This window comes from Solanum lycopersicum, chromosome 6 (assembly GCF_036512215.1).
Source record: "Solanum lycopersicum chromosome 6, SLM_r2.1".
In the NCBI taxonomy this organism is placed as follows: domain Eukaryota; kingdom Viridiplantae; phylum Streptophyta; class Magnoliopsida; order Solanales; family Solanaceae; genus Solanum; species Solanum lycopersicum.
In genome coordinates this window covers 32,445,592-32,460,339 of record NC_090805.1, presented here as the reverse complement: position 1 = coordinate 32,460,339, position 14,748 = coordinate 32,445,592, and the positions used below count along the sequence as shown (strand labels likewise).

Below are 14,748 nucleotides of genomic sequence, written 5' to 3'. Positions count from 1 at the left end.
TATCATAAATCATCCTAAACATAAAAATACATAAGAACATCCTCCTAAGACTCCCCTCAATGTTAACTAGTGCAATGCTTAGGTAGAGTCTCATACCCCTACCTAGACCAAGCTAGACGCCTTAGGTTGTCCTAGTTAGAGTTCAATCTTTTAATTCACTTTACCTTTTGGGAACATCTTACTCTAACTGACATAGACCACATGAGCAAGTGTGGTATCCAGTGTCATATAACCCTAAACTGAAAGAAGGCGGACTACTCATACCACCCTATCAATCCTAACACAGGGAATACTCCAATATAACATCATGACTTAACCATAATTAATCACAATTAGAATTACAGATAGAGATCATAAGACTTACCAAGTCTCCTTCGTAATTCATCATTTAGGCCTTACAAAAATAATACTAAAAGAGTCAACACACCATAATTCAACACTAAATCAAAGCTTAAGACAAGATACTTAGCTACATCACTGTCACGATCGGAGTCTGGACCCCAGACGAGACTAGTGTTGTTGACCTCTCAGAGGTTGCAGACTAGCCTACTTACGTCATTCTTACTTTGTCTAGGTTAATTTTAGCGGAAAATTTGAAACTTTTTGTTTCTTAACATACATACTAATCATTCTATTAGATTCATAATTGTTCACCATCCACCATCTAACATTAAGATCATCAAATGAAAGAAATAGTTTAATATAGAATTAAATGTATACTTGCCAAAATGGCACCAATACAATGTCTGAACAAAAGCGGAAAGAAATGCTAGTGGAACATACTCCACTAGCTCAATCCTATAACTAAGCTAGAATATAATGGGCAAGCATCCTCGAAAGCATGATGGCCTACCAACTCCAGATGAATGCTCCACGTCCGGATAGTTTCAACGTCAACCTGTAGCTCTAGCGTCCACCTGTGCCTACACCTAAAACTGTAGAGTTGTATGGGATTAGTACACACTTGTACTAAGTATGGGTATATGCAATCACACACCAAGGACATGCATGATTAAGAACAACTCTTTCCTAAAAACATGATTATGGAAAGTGAAGTCAGTGGACTTGCCAAATTGGGATTAGGAAAGTTAGTGAGCTTTCCAAATTTGGATTAGCAAAGTCATGTCATGAGAGTAACATGCATCATCATACTTATCATATTGCACACAACACATAACATCTTGCACATAGCACATAACATATTTCATATATCACATAATATTTTTCATATCATTCGTTCATATACCATGAGACCTTGGAATCATGGACTTTAAATCAAGACTTCCCAAAAATAAGGGTTCAACATATGGTACCTCAACTAGGGAGCCTTCTTTAGCAAACACAGAGTCTGTTTTATTCATTCATACGTACTTCATTTCATTTAATTTCATTCATAGGCTAGTGTAAACACCAGTTATACCTAGGATGTAGTTTAAGACTTTCATCGGGTTCGCTGTGCAATGATCAAGAATTACCTAGTGTCATTACTTAAGTCTAGCTCACCTCTTGATTATCCTATCCTAACACCTTTGGTATCATTCATTTCATTATGTGTATCATTTGAGGCAGGCTCATTCATTCATGAGGAACTTTAACTTTAAACCGACATAGATCATGTGAGCATCATGAAATCCAGTGTCATGAAACCCCACACCGAAAAGAGGTGGAATCACCGGCGAAAGTGACCCAAAACATGCTAGCGTACATGAGAATTGAACCCCGCCAGATCCCTATATTGGCAGTATAGGTTCGAAGACTAGGAGATATAAGGAGACCCATACCCGGCATGCCGAACAGTCTCATCTCATGAGAGTTACGTGAACCTCCGCCCTTCCCGAAAGAAGGCATCACCGCTCATAGCTAGTCTATCGGTGCTCAGTATAAAGTTCCATTACATTCAACTCATACGTCATGGAAGTTGTCTTCTAGTATAAGGACATCATAGCTCAATAGATAATTTCTCATCTCATCATTAGTATTAAGTGTGTTAATCTCAATACTTTCATTAGAGTGTTCATAGAGACTGGTCTCTTCATTAACTTTACACTCTCAGAGGTGAGTACGTTTTGGTAACATTTACTTAGGCTCATTTGAGATTGATCTCATCTTTTACATTAGCCTCATATAATGTTGTCACCACATTCATTAACATTAGCACATTTGCTCTTCATAATTACTCACCCCATTTTACGTGAATGTTCATTTCATCATATGCCAATGCACTTGGCCATTTAGTGTGTTTCACACTCTTACTTAACCCTTCTAGGGATTCATCATTTCATTGTTCATTTCATCATTTGTTTGTTCATTTCATCATTTCATTGTTCATTTCATCAAATACTATGAAATAAATAAGATATAGGTCTACTTCTGTACTCGGGATTGAAGAGTAGTAGGGACAAACTAGTTTGTTAATTAGGCAGGAGTCCTTCAAGTCTTAAAAATTAGGTAGAAGTGACAAATAATATTCCCAAACTTTGTATTTTTAACTTTAGTCCAACAACTGTCGTAGTTGTCGGGACAATTTCTTTAGTTGTCGGGACAACTTCTTTAGTCGCTTGACAACCGTAGAAGTTGTCCAAGCAACTGTAGAAGTTGTCCAAGTAGTTGTCCAGACAATTTCGAAAGATGTTATTATTTTATTCCTTTTATTAATGTTAAAAAATAAAAAAATAAAGAAAAATAAAAGGAACCCACTTATCCTTTTTTGTTATTTTTTAAATAGAAACTTGTTCACATTTTTTTTTGCTCATTTTCCCAATTGTGCACCTAAAGTTGCAATAATAACTTAGGCTAAACCCAGAATGCGAAAGACATCAGTTGCTAAACTGGTGCTAGTCGGAGTTGAATCGCTGAAGCTGAAGAGTGGATCGGATTAGAGTTAGAAAATGTTCACACAGTTTGGCGCGACGGCAGATTCACTGAGCAAAGCCTCAAGTTTGATGTTCCGCATCGGCACGGATGCCCACCTCTACGATGATCCTGATGATGTCAATATTGCTCCCCTTCTCGACAGCAAATTCGACTCCGAAAAATGTGAAGCCCTCAAGAGATTACTTGCTCTCATTGCCCAAGGCTGCAACATCTCCAATTTCTTCCCTCAGGTTTCTCACAATTTTATTTCTTATCAAATTCTGAACTTCTATTGAAGTTTGTTTCATTACTGCACTGTAGGTGGTGAAAAATGTGGCTTCACAATCAATGGAAGTCAAGAAACTGGTCTACTTGTACCTCCTGCATTATGCTGAAAAGTATGACACCAATTTTTTTTAATGAGATTACAATAACATGAGGAAAAAAATAACCTTATTCTCTTATTTATGTTTTAGGCGTCCAAATGAAGCATTGCTTTCAATTAACTGTTTCCAGAAGGATTTGGGAGATCCTAATCCATTGGTAAGGGCGTGGGCACTTCGTACAATGGCAGGAATTCGCCTTCATGTGATTGCACCCCTTGTTCTTGTAGCTGTGGGAAGATGTGCAAGAGATCCATCAGTATATGTTAGGAAGTGTGCTGCTAATGCACTCCCAAAGTTGCATGATTTGCGTTTGGAGGAGAATATTAGTACTATTGAAGAGGTAGGTTTTGTAGCTTTATAAAGTAATCATGTCCTTGTAACTTATACAGGAAAGAACTGCTCTAATCATTTATCTAAATATCATAACAGATCTGTTGCTAAGCTAAGCCATTCTCTTGAATTGTCCTGAAATGTAGACTTCTGACTTATACAATAGCTAAAGCTGTTTAAATATGATTTAATTTCACTTTTGACAGTGGTTTGGGGCCTTCTGTTCTCACCAAAACAAAAAAAGAACTTTACTCAATTTTGATTTTTCGTATTTTCCTCTGTGTTGCCATGTGTTTTCTACAAATAAACTGCAATCGTGGCGTCAATCATGCTCATGTCATACAAAAAAACCAAAAAAACAAGCAACTGGATTTCATTATTCCTGAATTTGACTTCTACTGCATCTACTGTTATGTTTTGCAGCTTGTTGGGATTCTTCTGAATGACAACGCTCCTGGAGTAGTTGGAGCTGCTGCTGCTGCATTTGCTTCTATATGTCCTAATAATTTCTCTCTAATTGCAAAAAATTATAGAAGGCTGTGCGAGACTCTCCCTGATGTGGAAGAATGGGGTCAGATTGTTTTGATAGGGATCCTTATACGGTATAGTATTGCTAGGCATGGGCTTGTTAAAGAATCCTTGATGGTGGCTTCCCATTCTCCAGAGAATTCTGATTCAGAAAAGGAAGGATCTGAAACCTATTTTGGAATCAAAGAGAGAACCAATGACATTGGGAGGGTAGTTTGTGAATCTGAGATAGCAGAAATGGTATCCAGGAGTTATCTTGAAGGACCAGATAAGTATTTATCCCGACCATGTTCCGAAAGAGCTTTTTCTTTCAGTGACTTATCAGACTTTACATCCGCAAAAAGTAACGATGATGTGAAGATCCTGCTACAGTGTACTTTACCTCTACTGTGGAGTCAAAATAGTGCAGTGGTACTTGCTGCTGCTGGAGTGCACTGGATTATGGCACCAAAAGAAGAATTAAAAAGAATTGTTAAGCCTTTGTTGTTTCTGTTGAGATCATCCGATGCCTCAAAATACGTGGTAATGAATGTCTTCCAATAGTTTGAGTCAAAACTGATTCTTATATACTTGGTTATATGTCTCAGGAGCCATTGAACTTTTTAGGCTAGAGTGATGGAGAACAAACGCTGACAGGTGGCGTTTTAGTTATTTAAGCATTGACAACATAACATTTATCCTCTGTTAACTTCTTGGACAGTTCCTATAGGAGTTTGTCATCTGCAATGCATATGACCTTCTATGGGAATTCAAGCATTGATGAGTTTGTATTCAGTTAAAACGGTATTGTAGATTGAAACAAACATGGCAATATAAATTTCACGAGAGGTTAAAACATTGTACCGTACTCAAAATTCTCTTGCTTATAATTGCTTAAAATCACCTTGCGCTGTGTTAACCTTTCGATGAGGCAAAGGCACATGTGGAAATATTTTGACTATCTCCACTTCCTAATTTCACGAGGTGCTGCTGGAGTTCTATGCTCCCTAAAAAGAGTGTGAAAAGAAACAATGTCATTCTGTTGCTGGTGCAGCGTGACTTAGAGGTTGGAGGAAGAGGAATATGCGTTTGGGAAGGTAGGCTGACAACTCAAGGGCAGTGGGTTGCTCGCCATGACCTTTTTGTGATTTCTCACTTTTCTTGTCATGTAGACTGATATTTCTAGTTGAACGTTCATATTTGATGCTTAAATAGTAGTGACAGTCACTCACTGACTTGTAACAAAAAAAGTGCTGATGGTCAAGTTGCTGCTTTCCTAAATTCAGCCACCAAATCAACATCTGCCAATTAATTTCTTTGCCCGGAAATTTACTTGGTTAAAGTCTTTTTCACATTTTGTTCGGCCTACAAATCTTGGGGGCTTCAATGATGTTTATCCACAGTTTAGGTTGTAGAAAAAGTGTTTCTTGGAACTGGATTAGAGCTCTTCTCCACTGGAATTCACAAGTTAGCGAAATTTTTGGTCATGGTTTAAGAAAGTTCGAATTCTCCAGTAAATTACTAGCTAGTGAGATGAGGTAGTTAGATCGTTAGGGTTGTTTGGTATGGGGAATGGGATATCTAAAGTTATCCCATGGTTTGGGATATCCCACGGGATAAGTTATCCCACCATATATATGGAATAATTTACCCCATCATTATAGTATATGTGGGATAAATAATCCCGGGACTAATTAATACCCCTAAACAAATGCAGGATAAAGAATCCTGCATTTTATCCCTGGATTATTGACTCTTCTCCCTCATACCAAACGACCCCTTAGGGACTGTTCTTTTGGACTTTGTCTTCCTTAATAAACTATGACCGCATTATTTTGCTGCAATCAAAACTTTGTTTTTGTGAAGACTCTATAACCCAACTTTGCTGCCATCTACAATACGTTCCCTACTTTTGGTGTATATATAATTCGTTGGTTGATGCAGGTACTCTGTAACATTCAAGTGTTCGCTAAAGCAATGCCTACCTTGTTTGTTTCCCATTTCGAAGACTTCTTCGTGAGCTCTACTGATCCATATCCAGTGAAAGCTCTGAAGCTTGACATACTATCTTTAATTGCGACAGATTCATCAATTTCACCTATTTTTAATGAGTTCCAGGTACACTTTTTTATCTAAATTTATGTGCATTTTTCAAACCATAGTGATTGTCTTGATCTATTTGAGATGTTATAGACTAACCAAACTCAGCTTCATACAGTCATGAATCCTGTAAAGCACCTTTCTCTTCTTTTTTATATGCCACTGAATGTAATGTTTGGTTTATTCTTTATCAACAAAAAAGGAGTACGTGTGCATTTTATGATTTTTCTTATGTTGCAATTTAGTTGCTTGCACATTGGGGTTTTCAATCTCTTTACAGTCACGTGTTAACTTCGCCTTTAGTCATGCAAGTTGGTTCTAATTTGTCAGTCATTTCTAGGATTATATTAAAGATCCAGACAGAAGGTTTGCTGCAGACGCTGTTGCTGCTATTGGCTTATGTGCCCAACGACTTCCAAATATTGCAAGCATATGTTTGGAAGGGCTTTTAGTTCTGACTTCATCTGGTAAAAATATCTTCTGTCTATGGAATCTAAAGGAGAGCTTTTGTTTTTTGTAATTCTGAGCTTCATTTCTTCATTTATTTAGTTTCAGTTTTTTAAGTGATCATGGACACATGCAGAAATTTCAGATGTGGACATAGCATCAATGGATGAAGAAGCAATTATTCTGATTCAAGCAATAAATTCCATCAAAACAATCATAAAACATGAACACTCAAGTCATGATAAAGTGAGTTGCTTTACTAACTCGACAAATTTGCACATTCTGCAATTTCTAGTCAATCATTATCATTTTGTTACCTGTTAATTAATGATGATATTTTAGGAATTTTCTTGATCTGGTAACAAATACTTTCTCCGTTAAGTGTACATGACAGTATTTCCTTATTTGTCCGTTCCAAAAAGAATTTGACATTTTTATATTTGAAAACATTTAACTATAAACTTCTCATTTTTCCTGTAATGAGAAGTTTTTATAGACACAAATGTTATGGTATGTTTAAAACCACAAGTTTTAGAAGTCTTATAGCCACACAAATATAATGAGCAATGACATGTTTAAGACCACAAATCTCAAAAGTCTCCCCTTTTTTTACTTTAAAATCCATAAGGAGTCGAATACTGTCACACAAATTGGAACAGAAGTGTTGCTTTAGGTACAAGGCAGACTTATTATTAACTTAGGGGTCTTTTGTCCAGGGGAGGATTTTTTACCTCGGTTTAAGCTCTCTCTATATATATGTATAAGAAATGTTATAAATATAAAACTTGGCTCCGGCGTATCAAGATGGTCCACGGTGCTAGTGGCTAAACCCTATGTTTTCCTCCCAAGGAAAACCAGTCCGAATCCTTGTTGCTACTCTTCTAAAAACATTTAGTATATTTCTTTGACCATTTTTTCTTTCTGTTTTTTTCTTCACGGGAACTTTTGGTATTGTACTTTACAAATGCAAGCTCACTCGTTCACTACAAGTGGAAATCAAATGAACAAGTTCTATTTATCTTCTATGGATTCGTATCATTTTTCTTTCTTTATCTTCTCCTCTCTCTTCATCAAAATTTTAATAATCTTTTCCTGTTGCCCCAGCTTCATTTCTGTTTACGTCTCTTATCTTGAATTTTACATGTTATTTTATATTTATTTATATGTTTTAACAAAATACAAAAGACAAGGGTATGTTGATTCTTGGTTCATGCTGATTTAGAAAATAATTTTTTTGTATTATAGAAATTATGCTTGTAAGCTTGAGTTGATGTACCAGTCTAAACACGAACCTTTCTAAATAATATTTGGAATAATATGTATCTATGTATTGAACACAAATAACCCGAACTGCAAACAGAAGTTGATCAAACTGATCAAATGTTTACTCTATTGGAATCATATAATTAATACGCTAACTTTACAGTAAAGTGGCCCCCGAAACCTCCAAATCTTGGATCCTCTCTGGTTTTAACAGGTAACGTTGCATGTTCACTTTCCTTTGGAGAAGAAGGTGCTAATAGACTTGTCTTGCCACCTCTCTCATGTACACTTCAAAAGACGTGCTGCAGAAATTTAATGCACTGTTAAAATTTTCTGACATGGAATTTTTGAATTTGAGCTCTAATTGTAACTTAGACACATTTATTAAACAAAATATTTATAGTTTAGAGAACACCACTAAAGGAGCCTGCAGTGATTACCACCAGAAATGTGGAAATTCCGTTTTTTAGCTGAACCATGAGTTGAAACTTTACACGTAAAATCTATGTTACTTTTATTTTGAGATGGCAACATGAGCTACCAATTAATTACAGAAAAAACATGAGCTACCAATTATCCTTCATCCCATTTTTTTAATGAAGGTGTTTCAGTACTGGCATCAAACAGATACAAAGAGTACAAAAGTAAAACGTAGCGCCATTATATGATGTCATGCTAGAACCAGCCCAGGGCGCTAGATCAAAAACCTGAAAAATGTGGGGAAGCAGACAAACATGTGGCTAAGTCAAGTATAGAGAAATAGACAGCTAGCATTCTTATTCCCAAATTCTCAGGTTTTATTTTTTTGGAAGCAAGAAATCATTTCAATTGCAAGTTATTCAAATTCGACTTCTTTTGACTTGAACAGACCATTCACCATCACGTGCCAAAGTCTACTCCCTGGCACAAATATCAACCTTTGAAATTGCATGATAAGTTGACTGTTCAGTTTGGGTTGAGCAGGAATTGAATCCTGCTGCAATACATCACTAAGCGACCTGTGGATGTATTGCAGGTTATCAAAATTCAGAGTTATAATTGATACTTACTAAATGCAAGACTTGCAGAAATGTCATTTTAATAAGATCTGTTTCTGGTGTATAAGTTGTAACAATTTACTTTCACCTTGCTTCTTCTTCTTTTTCTACTTACACATTGCTTAAGATAGGTGCTACATGCGTCATTTTATGTTCTCCCTGCATATAATGGTTAACATACTTGTCAAAAACCCAGAAAGAAAAAAAAGAAGTATATACAACAATCTTTGACACAGAATTTACTCACTCACTCACTTGTTTTGATAAAGGTGATTGTTCATTTGGCTAGTAAGTTGGATTCTATCCGTGTACCAAGTGCACGTGCAATGATTATTTGGATGTTGGGCGAGTATAACTCCATGGGACATATAATTCCAAAGGTGTTACCCACAGTTCTCAAGTATCTTGCCTGGACTTTTTCTTCTGAAGCACTTGAAACGAAGCTCCAGATTCTTAATGCGTTGGTCAAGGTAGAGCACTACAAATATATTTGTTTTTCTTCAATGAGCCTCTAGTTCGAATGTTTTTGGATGGATAATTTTGCACTTATCTTAATTGTACTTTTAACTCTGGGAAATCTTCTTTTCTCATAATTATATTCGATTGATGTTCTTGGCCTGATCGGAATATTTGCCTATGTCTGTACTTTTCATTGTTTAGACAAAAAATGAATCTAAAATCAAACAGCAGAGAAGGTGACCTTACTGGTTAATGGCGTTAATTGCTATTATGAAGCACAACTGACATTGTAGGAGCATCATCTCCACTATCGGTGATGGTTCGATTTGTGCTAGATTTAGTTACTCCAGTATCTACTGAGGGGGAGATTGATATGAGATGTGGATTCTGTTATTTGCAGGACGTGTTATGGTGTTTGTTTATCTTCATAAGGATCCAACAAAATCAATAAATGACATGCATCCTTTTGACAAACTAAAGATGATTATTAGAGTATCTTTGTTATGAGGTTGGCTGTACTTTCAAAGCTCTCTGTAATATGAGTTAATCTGTCATAAAATATGATTGCTAAAAATTGTGTAACCTGACATACCTTTGTGACTTTACATATTGAACTTATTCTGCTCATAGATTTGTCAGCGGGTTCCTCAAAAGTATAAAGATAAGATGTTGCACACTCGTGTATTCTTTGAGAAAGAGATGCTATCCAAATATGTAGCTGATTTGGTATTTTTATGAAATAATTTCCTTTGATTAATCAATGGCTGAATTTCTTAACCTCGAGTTGATTATTTCAGGAACCTTGTCTCATTTAATCAACAATAGGCTTGGATTTTTTTCAGGTCTTATTACATGCAGAAGGGGAAGCACTATCAACCTTCAAGACACTCTTGAACTATGTACTTGAACTAGCTAAATGTGACTCGAACTATGATATCCGTGACCGTGGACGTCTTCTACAGAAACTCTTATCTCACTACAAAGGCACTCATGAGTTGGAAGAATCAACTCCTGACAGCACATTGCCTGTACTTGTAGGACATTTATTTGGGAGAGAAACAAAACCCGTTCCTTCAGAACCATTAGCTTATCGGTTTTATCTTCCTGGATCTCTTTCACAGATGGTTCTTCATGCTGCTCCAGGATATGAACCTCTCCCACAGCCATTAAGTTTGATCTGCAATGATACTACTCACGAATCCAATATGGTAATAGGTATGAAACAACCAAGGAATAGAGCCACCCAAAGTGAATCATATGAAACTGATGATGCTAACTCGGTATCTGGATCACTAAATGAAGAAAGCACATCTGGTTACAATTCTCAAGATTCTAAAACTGGTTCAAGTGGAACTCACGGTAGCCACAGGAGTGGGTCTGTGAGTGATGATGATGAGCATGCTGGTCCACTGATTCATCTTTCTGACAATGGCAATGCTCATGGGAATCAGTTGGGACCAAGGTTTTATCAAAATTTTGACTCCAATGATCTTGGGGAATTAATGTCGATAAAATCTCTTGAATCCTGGTTGGATGACAATCCTGGTTCTACCCACAATCCGGTAGAATTAAATAATGTCTGTCAATCATTGGCCAGAATTTCAATTGGAGATATTAGTAGCAGAGTGAAACCTAAGTCCTACACTTTGTTAGATCCTGCAAATGGAAATGGCTTGAGTGTGGAATACATATTTTCATCAGAGATGTCAAGCATATCTCCTCTGCTTGTTTGTATTCAGGTCACATTTACCAACAATTCAGTGGAAGCTATGTCAAATTTACAGTTGATCGAAGAGGTTTCTAGCATGAGGGTAGAATCTTCAGATCAAGTGCTGACATCAGATGAGAGGTTATTGTTGTGCTTTGCAATTTTCAATATTTACTTTGTTGGTCAAAATAATACTGAATTCTTATGGTGAATAATGGTGGTTTGAGAGCATGTCCTTTTGAATATTTCTTTTGTCAGTCAACCTTTTCCTAGATGTAATGATAAGATAGTTCTTTAAGTTATGCTGTCCATTGTGAAGGTTTTCTCTCTCATCTAGAAAACTTTTTTTCAGTTCCTCTTGTTGCTATATGAACTAGTGGCCAGGAGTTTAGTGTTTCACTGCTCTTCAGGCATTCAGTGAAATGCTCAACGAGAAAAGTAGATATTATCATAGAGCTAGCTGAGACCATTACAGAAATGTAAATACATAATCCGTCTCTAGTTTATTGAAATGGATAATTGGAACATCTCAATACCTGGCCCCAGTTTCCTGAATGGTCAGTTATTCATATAATACGATTGATAGTGTATAGGGTGCATTTTTGTCTTAATTAATTTCCTATTCTTCTCTGTTGCTATGAAACGTTCTATTCTGTTCATCTGCTGTCGTTGTCTTTGATTTTTAGTTTTAATATGATAACTTTGGCAGTACGGTCGTTCTGTTTAGTCATGCTGTGGCATCTTACTCTTTCTTCAAGTTGGTGAGGGCTCTTGCACTTGTTCATCTTTTGTTTGTAGTTCCAAGATGTCTGTTAATGATGTGCCGACTCTAGTTCCAATGGAAGAAATTGCTAAGCTGGAGCGAGGTCAGGTTATGCAGAGAATCCTTCAGGTCCGGTTCCACCATCATCTGTTGCCCCTTAAGCTGCTTTTATGGTGCAATGGCAAGAAGTATCCTGTGAAGTTGAGACCTGATATTGGGTATTTTGTAAAACCTCTTCCTATGGAAATCAATATGTTCTCAATCAAGGAATCTCAGCTGCCTGGAATGTTTGAATATATAAGGAGGTCAGTTGTTTGAACCCTTGATGTTCGGTTTGTTATTGTTGTGTCTCATGTCTTTGTTGAGAGGCCAAGAGTTTGTTGCTTTTATCAAACCAAATTGGCAGATCCAATTGTGTTATTTGCGGATCTGCTGATACTTTATTAGGGGTAAATAAACTGAGATATGCCATTTCTCCCCATTTATGGAAAATGATGGTGATTCTCTGTTCTTGAATTGTGTGTGGATGCCCCGGTTCTTGAACCTTACAAATGGGAAAGAAAGTAAACACCCTCTACAAAGAGGACATCTGAGAAATATTAGTTTTAAGATGTGTAAATGGAAGTTTGAAGTTCTCCACAACTTGTTGTTTTGTGGGCTTTACACTCTTTGTTCTAGGATTCTCTTGTGACAATTTTCCTATAATTTGCTACAGGTGTACTTTCATTGACCATATTGAAGAACTTAACAAGCTTGAAAGCCCCTTAGCAAAGGACAACTTCCTTGTAATCTGTGAAACTTTGGCTTTGAAGGTGCTTAGTAATTCCAATCTTTTTCTTCTATCCGTGGACATGCCTGTTGGTACCAACCTCGATGATGCATCAGGTGTAAGGCTTAGGTTCAGTGGTGAGATATTAAGCAACTCAATCCCATGTTTAATTACTATTACTCTTGAAGGTAGATGCTCCGAACCGCTGGACACTAAAGTAAAAGTCAACTGCGAAGAGACTGTTTTTGGCCTGAACTTTTTGAACAGGGTTGTGAATTATTTGACTGAGCCTGCTCGATTGTGATGAAAATCTAGTTTACTCTGAAATGAAGTGATCATTGGATGATTTTTTGTCCTCAAGGTGTTAATTATGTACATTTTCCTCGTATCAGTAGTTTCTTCATTTGGGAAGTCAAGTTGCTGCAGATGTAAATCTGGACATCACTGTGTGTTGATATAGATGATTTGTTGTTTTGCTTTGTATCAATATACGTATTGAATCCCAAAAGAAAAGAACAGGAAATGAATAATTCTTTGGAAAAACACTCTAAATTTAACTCGTCATGGAACCAAAAAAAAAAAGAGTCGGGGAGACACCTTTTCTGAGTTACTATCCGAAACGAAAAGGCTCTCATCCGGAACAATACAAGATCTTGTCGACAACTTTGTTTGTCTTAGACAATTTCGATTGACAATGTATATTGGAAATTAAGTTAAAATGAAAGATTTTTGTGGTGATCTAGAAGCAGAAATATTTTGGGTCAATTTTCTGATTGATAAATGACTGTAGAAATGGAAATTACAAACTAAGCTGGAAAATGAAAATGTTATAACACTCGAAGCTAGCAACTGATCATTTGGAAACTCTTCACGCATTCACCCTTCATCTAGCACATGAGACCAACTCTTCAATCTTGACTAGTGTTGATTCTTTGACCCTTTTTTGTCCTTAATCTCAATATCGAATTTCTGCAATAGAAAGATCCACCTAATAAGCCTCGATTTTACATCTTTCTTCTTGAACAGGTACCTAATAGATGCATGGTTAATATAAACAATAATTTTGGTTCCCACCAAATATGACCTAAACTTATAAAATGAGCATATCATTTTTAGTCATAGTGTAGTTCACTTGAGCCGAGTCTAGTGTCTTGCTAGAATAATAGGCAAATGGAAGACTTTCTCCTTCCTCTACCCAAGCACTACACCAACAACCACATCGCTCGCATCACAGATCAACTGAAAAGGCATCTCCCAATTCGGAGCAATTAGAATTGGAGCTTCGATCAAATTCTTCTTCATCACCTAGAAAATTTCTTGATGCAACTTCCATTAAAATTGAAATTTCACCTCCTTTTCTAGTAGACTGCACATAGGGAGAAATCCCTGCATGTTCAAGGAAACTCCTCACCTTTTTTCACTGAGATTGAAGGTCATAACTTCTCTATTACTTCATCTTTTGTGCGATCAACCTCTAGGCCTTGCTTTAACACTTAAAGACCCAACATAATGCCTTCCCTCACCTAGAAATGACATTTCCCCAGTTTAGCACGAAGGTTGTCTCTTCGTAATGAGCAAGGAACTTGTCAAAAAATTTCAAACACACATAGAATGACTTATCAAACACTTAGAAATCGTCCATGAAATCTCCACGAACTCCTCCACCATATGGAAGTTGGCCACCATGCATCTCTGGAAGGTAGTTGACGCATTGCAAAGTCTTAATATGTGCCACAATGATAAACGAGAGTTTTCTTATCTTGATCCTCATGAGCAATCACAATCTGATCGTAGCGTGAGTACCCATCCAGAAACAGTAGTATTCTTGCCTTGTCAATTTACGCAATGAAGGGAATAAGATAATGATTTTTTTTATTGCATCATTCAAATTGCAGCAGTCCCATCAAAATATGCTAACATGTTACTGTTCTTATATATCGAGATCAACTCTTTTTTTTTAATTAGTCACTATAGTCATGCGGCCCATTTTTTGGTGGGTGGCTCGATAGTGTTAAAAAAAAGACATGCGTATTAGGCCCCCAAATTTAAGGGCCTCATTTTTTATAATAATAAGTTGTAAATTATTGTTTTTAATGAATATTGAGTACTATTTTTTAAAAAAGTAA

The 14,748-nt window shown here is 36.6% G+C and overlaps 1 protein-coding gene across 2 annotated transcripts; it reads left to right on the top strand.

Annotated features, from left to right (window-relative positions):
* Positions 1-2,731: 2,731 nt before the first annotated feature.
* On the top strand, positions 2,732-13,109 carry LOC101259755 (AP3-complex subunit beta-A). 2 transcript variants are annotated; one of them, XM_026031447.2, is made up of 11 exons: positions 2,732-3,104; positions 3,175-3,251; positions 3,330-3,579; positions 3,993-4,619; positions 6,021-6,194; positions 6,517-6,643; positions 6,769-6,869; positions 9,193-9,393; positions 10,225-11,231; positions 11,889-12,158; positions 12,569-13,109. In XM_026031447.2, exons 1-11 carry the CDS (start codon positions 2,889-2,891, stop codon positions 12,924-12,926), a joined length of 3,408 nt encoding a protein of 1,135 aa, XP_025887232.1. In that variant the 5' UTR covers positions 2,732-2,888; the 3' UTR covers positions 12,927-13,109. The 2 variants fall into 2 exon arrangements, with proteins under 2 accessions (XP_025887232.1, XP_004240827.1); XM_004240779.4 differs by having other exon boundaries at positions 6,760-6,869.
* Positions 13,110-14,748: the final 1,639 nt, after the last annotated feature.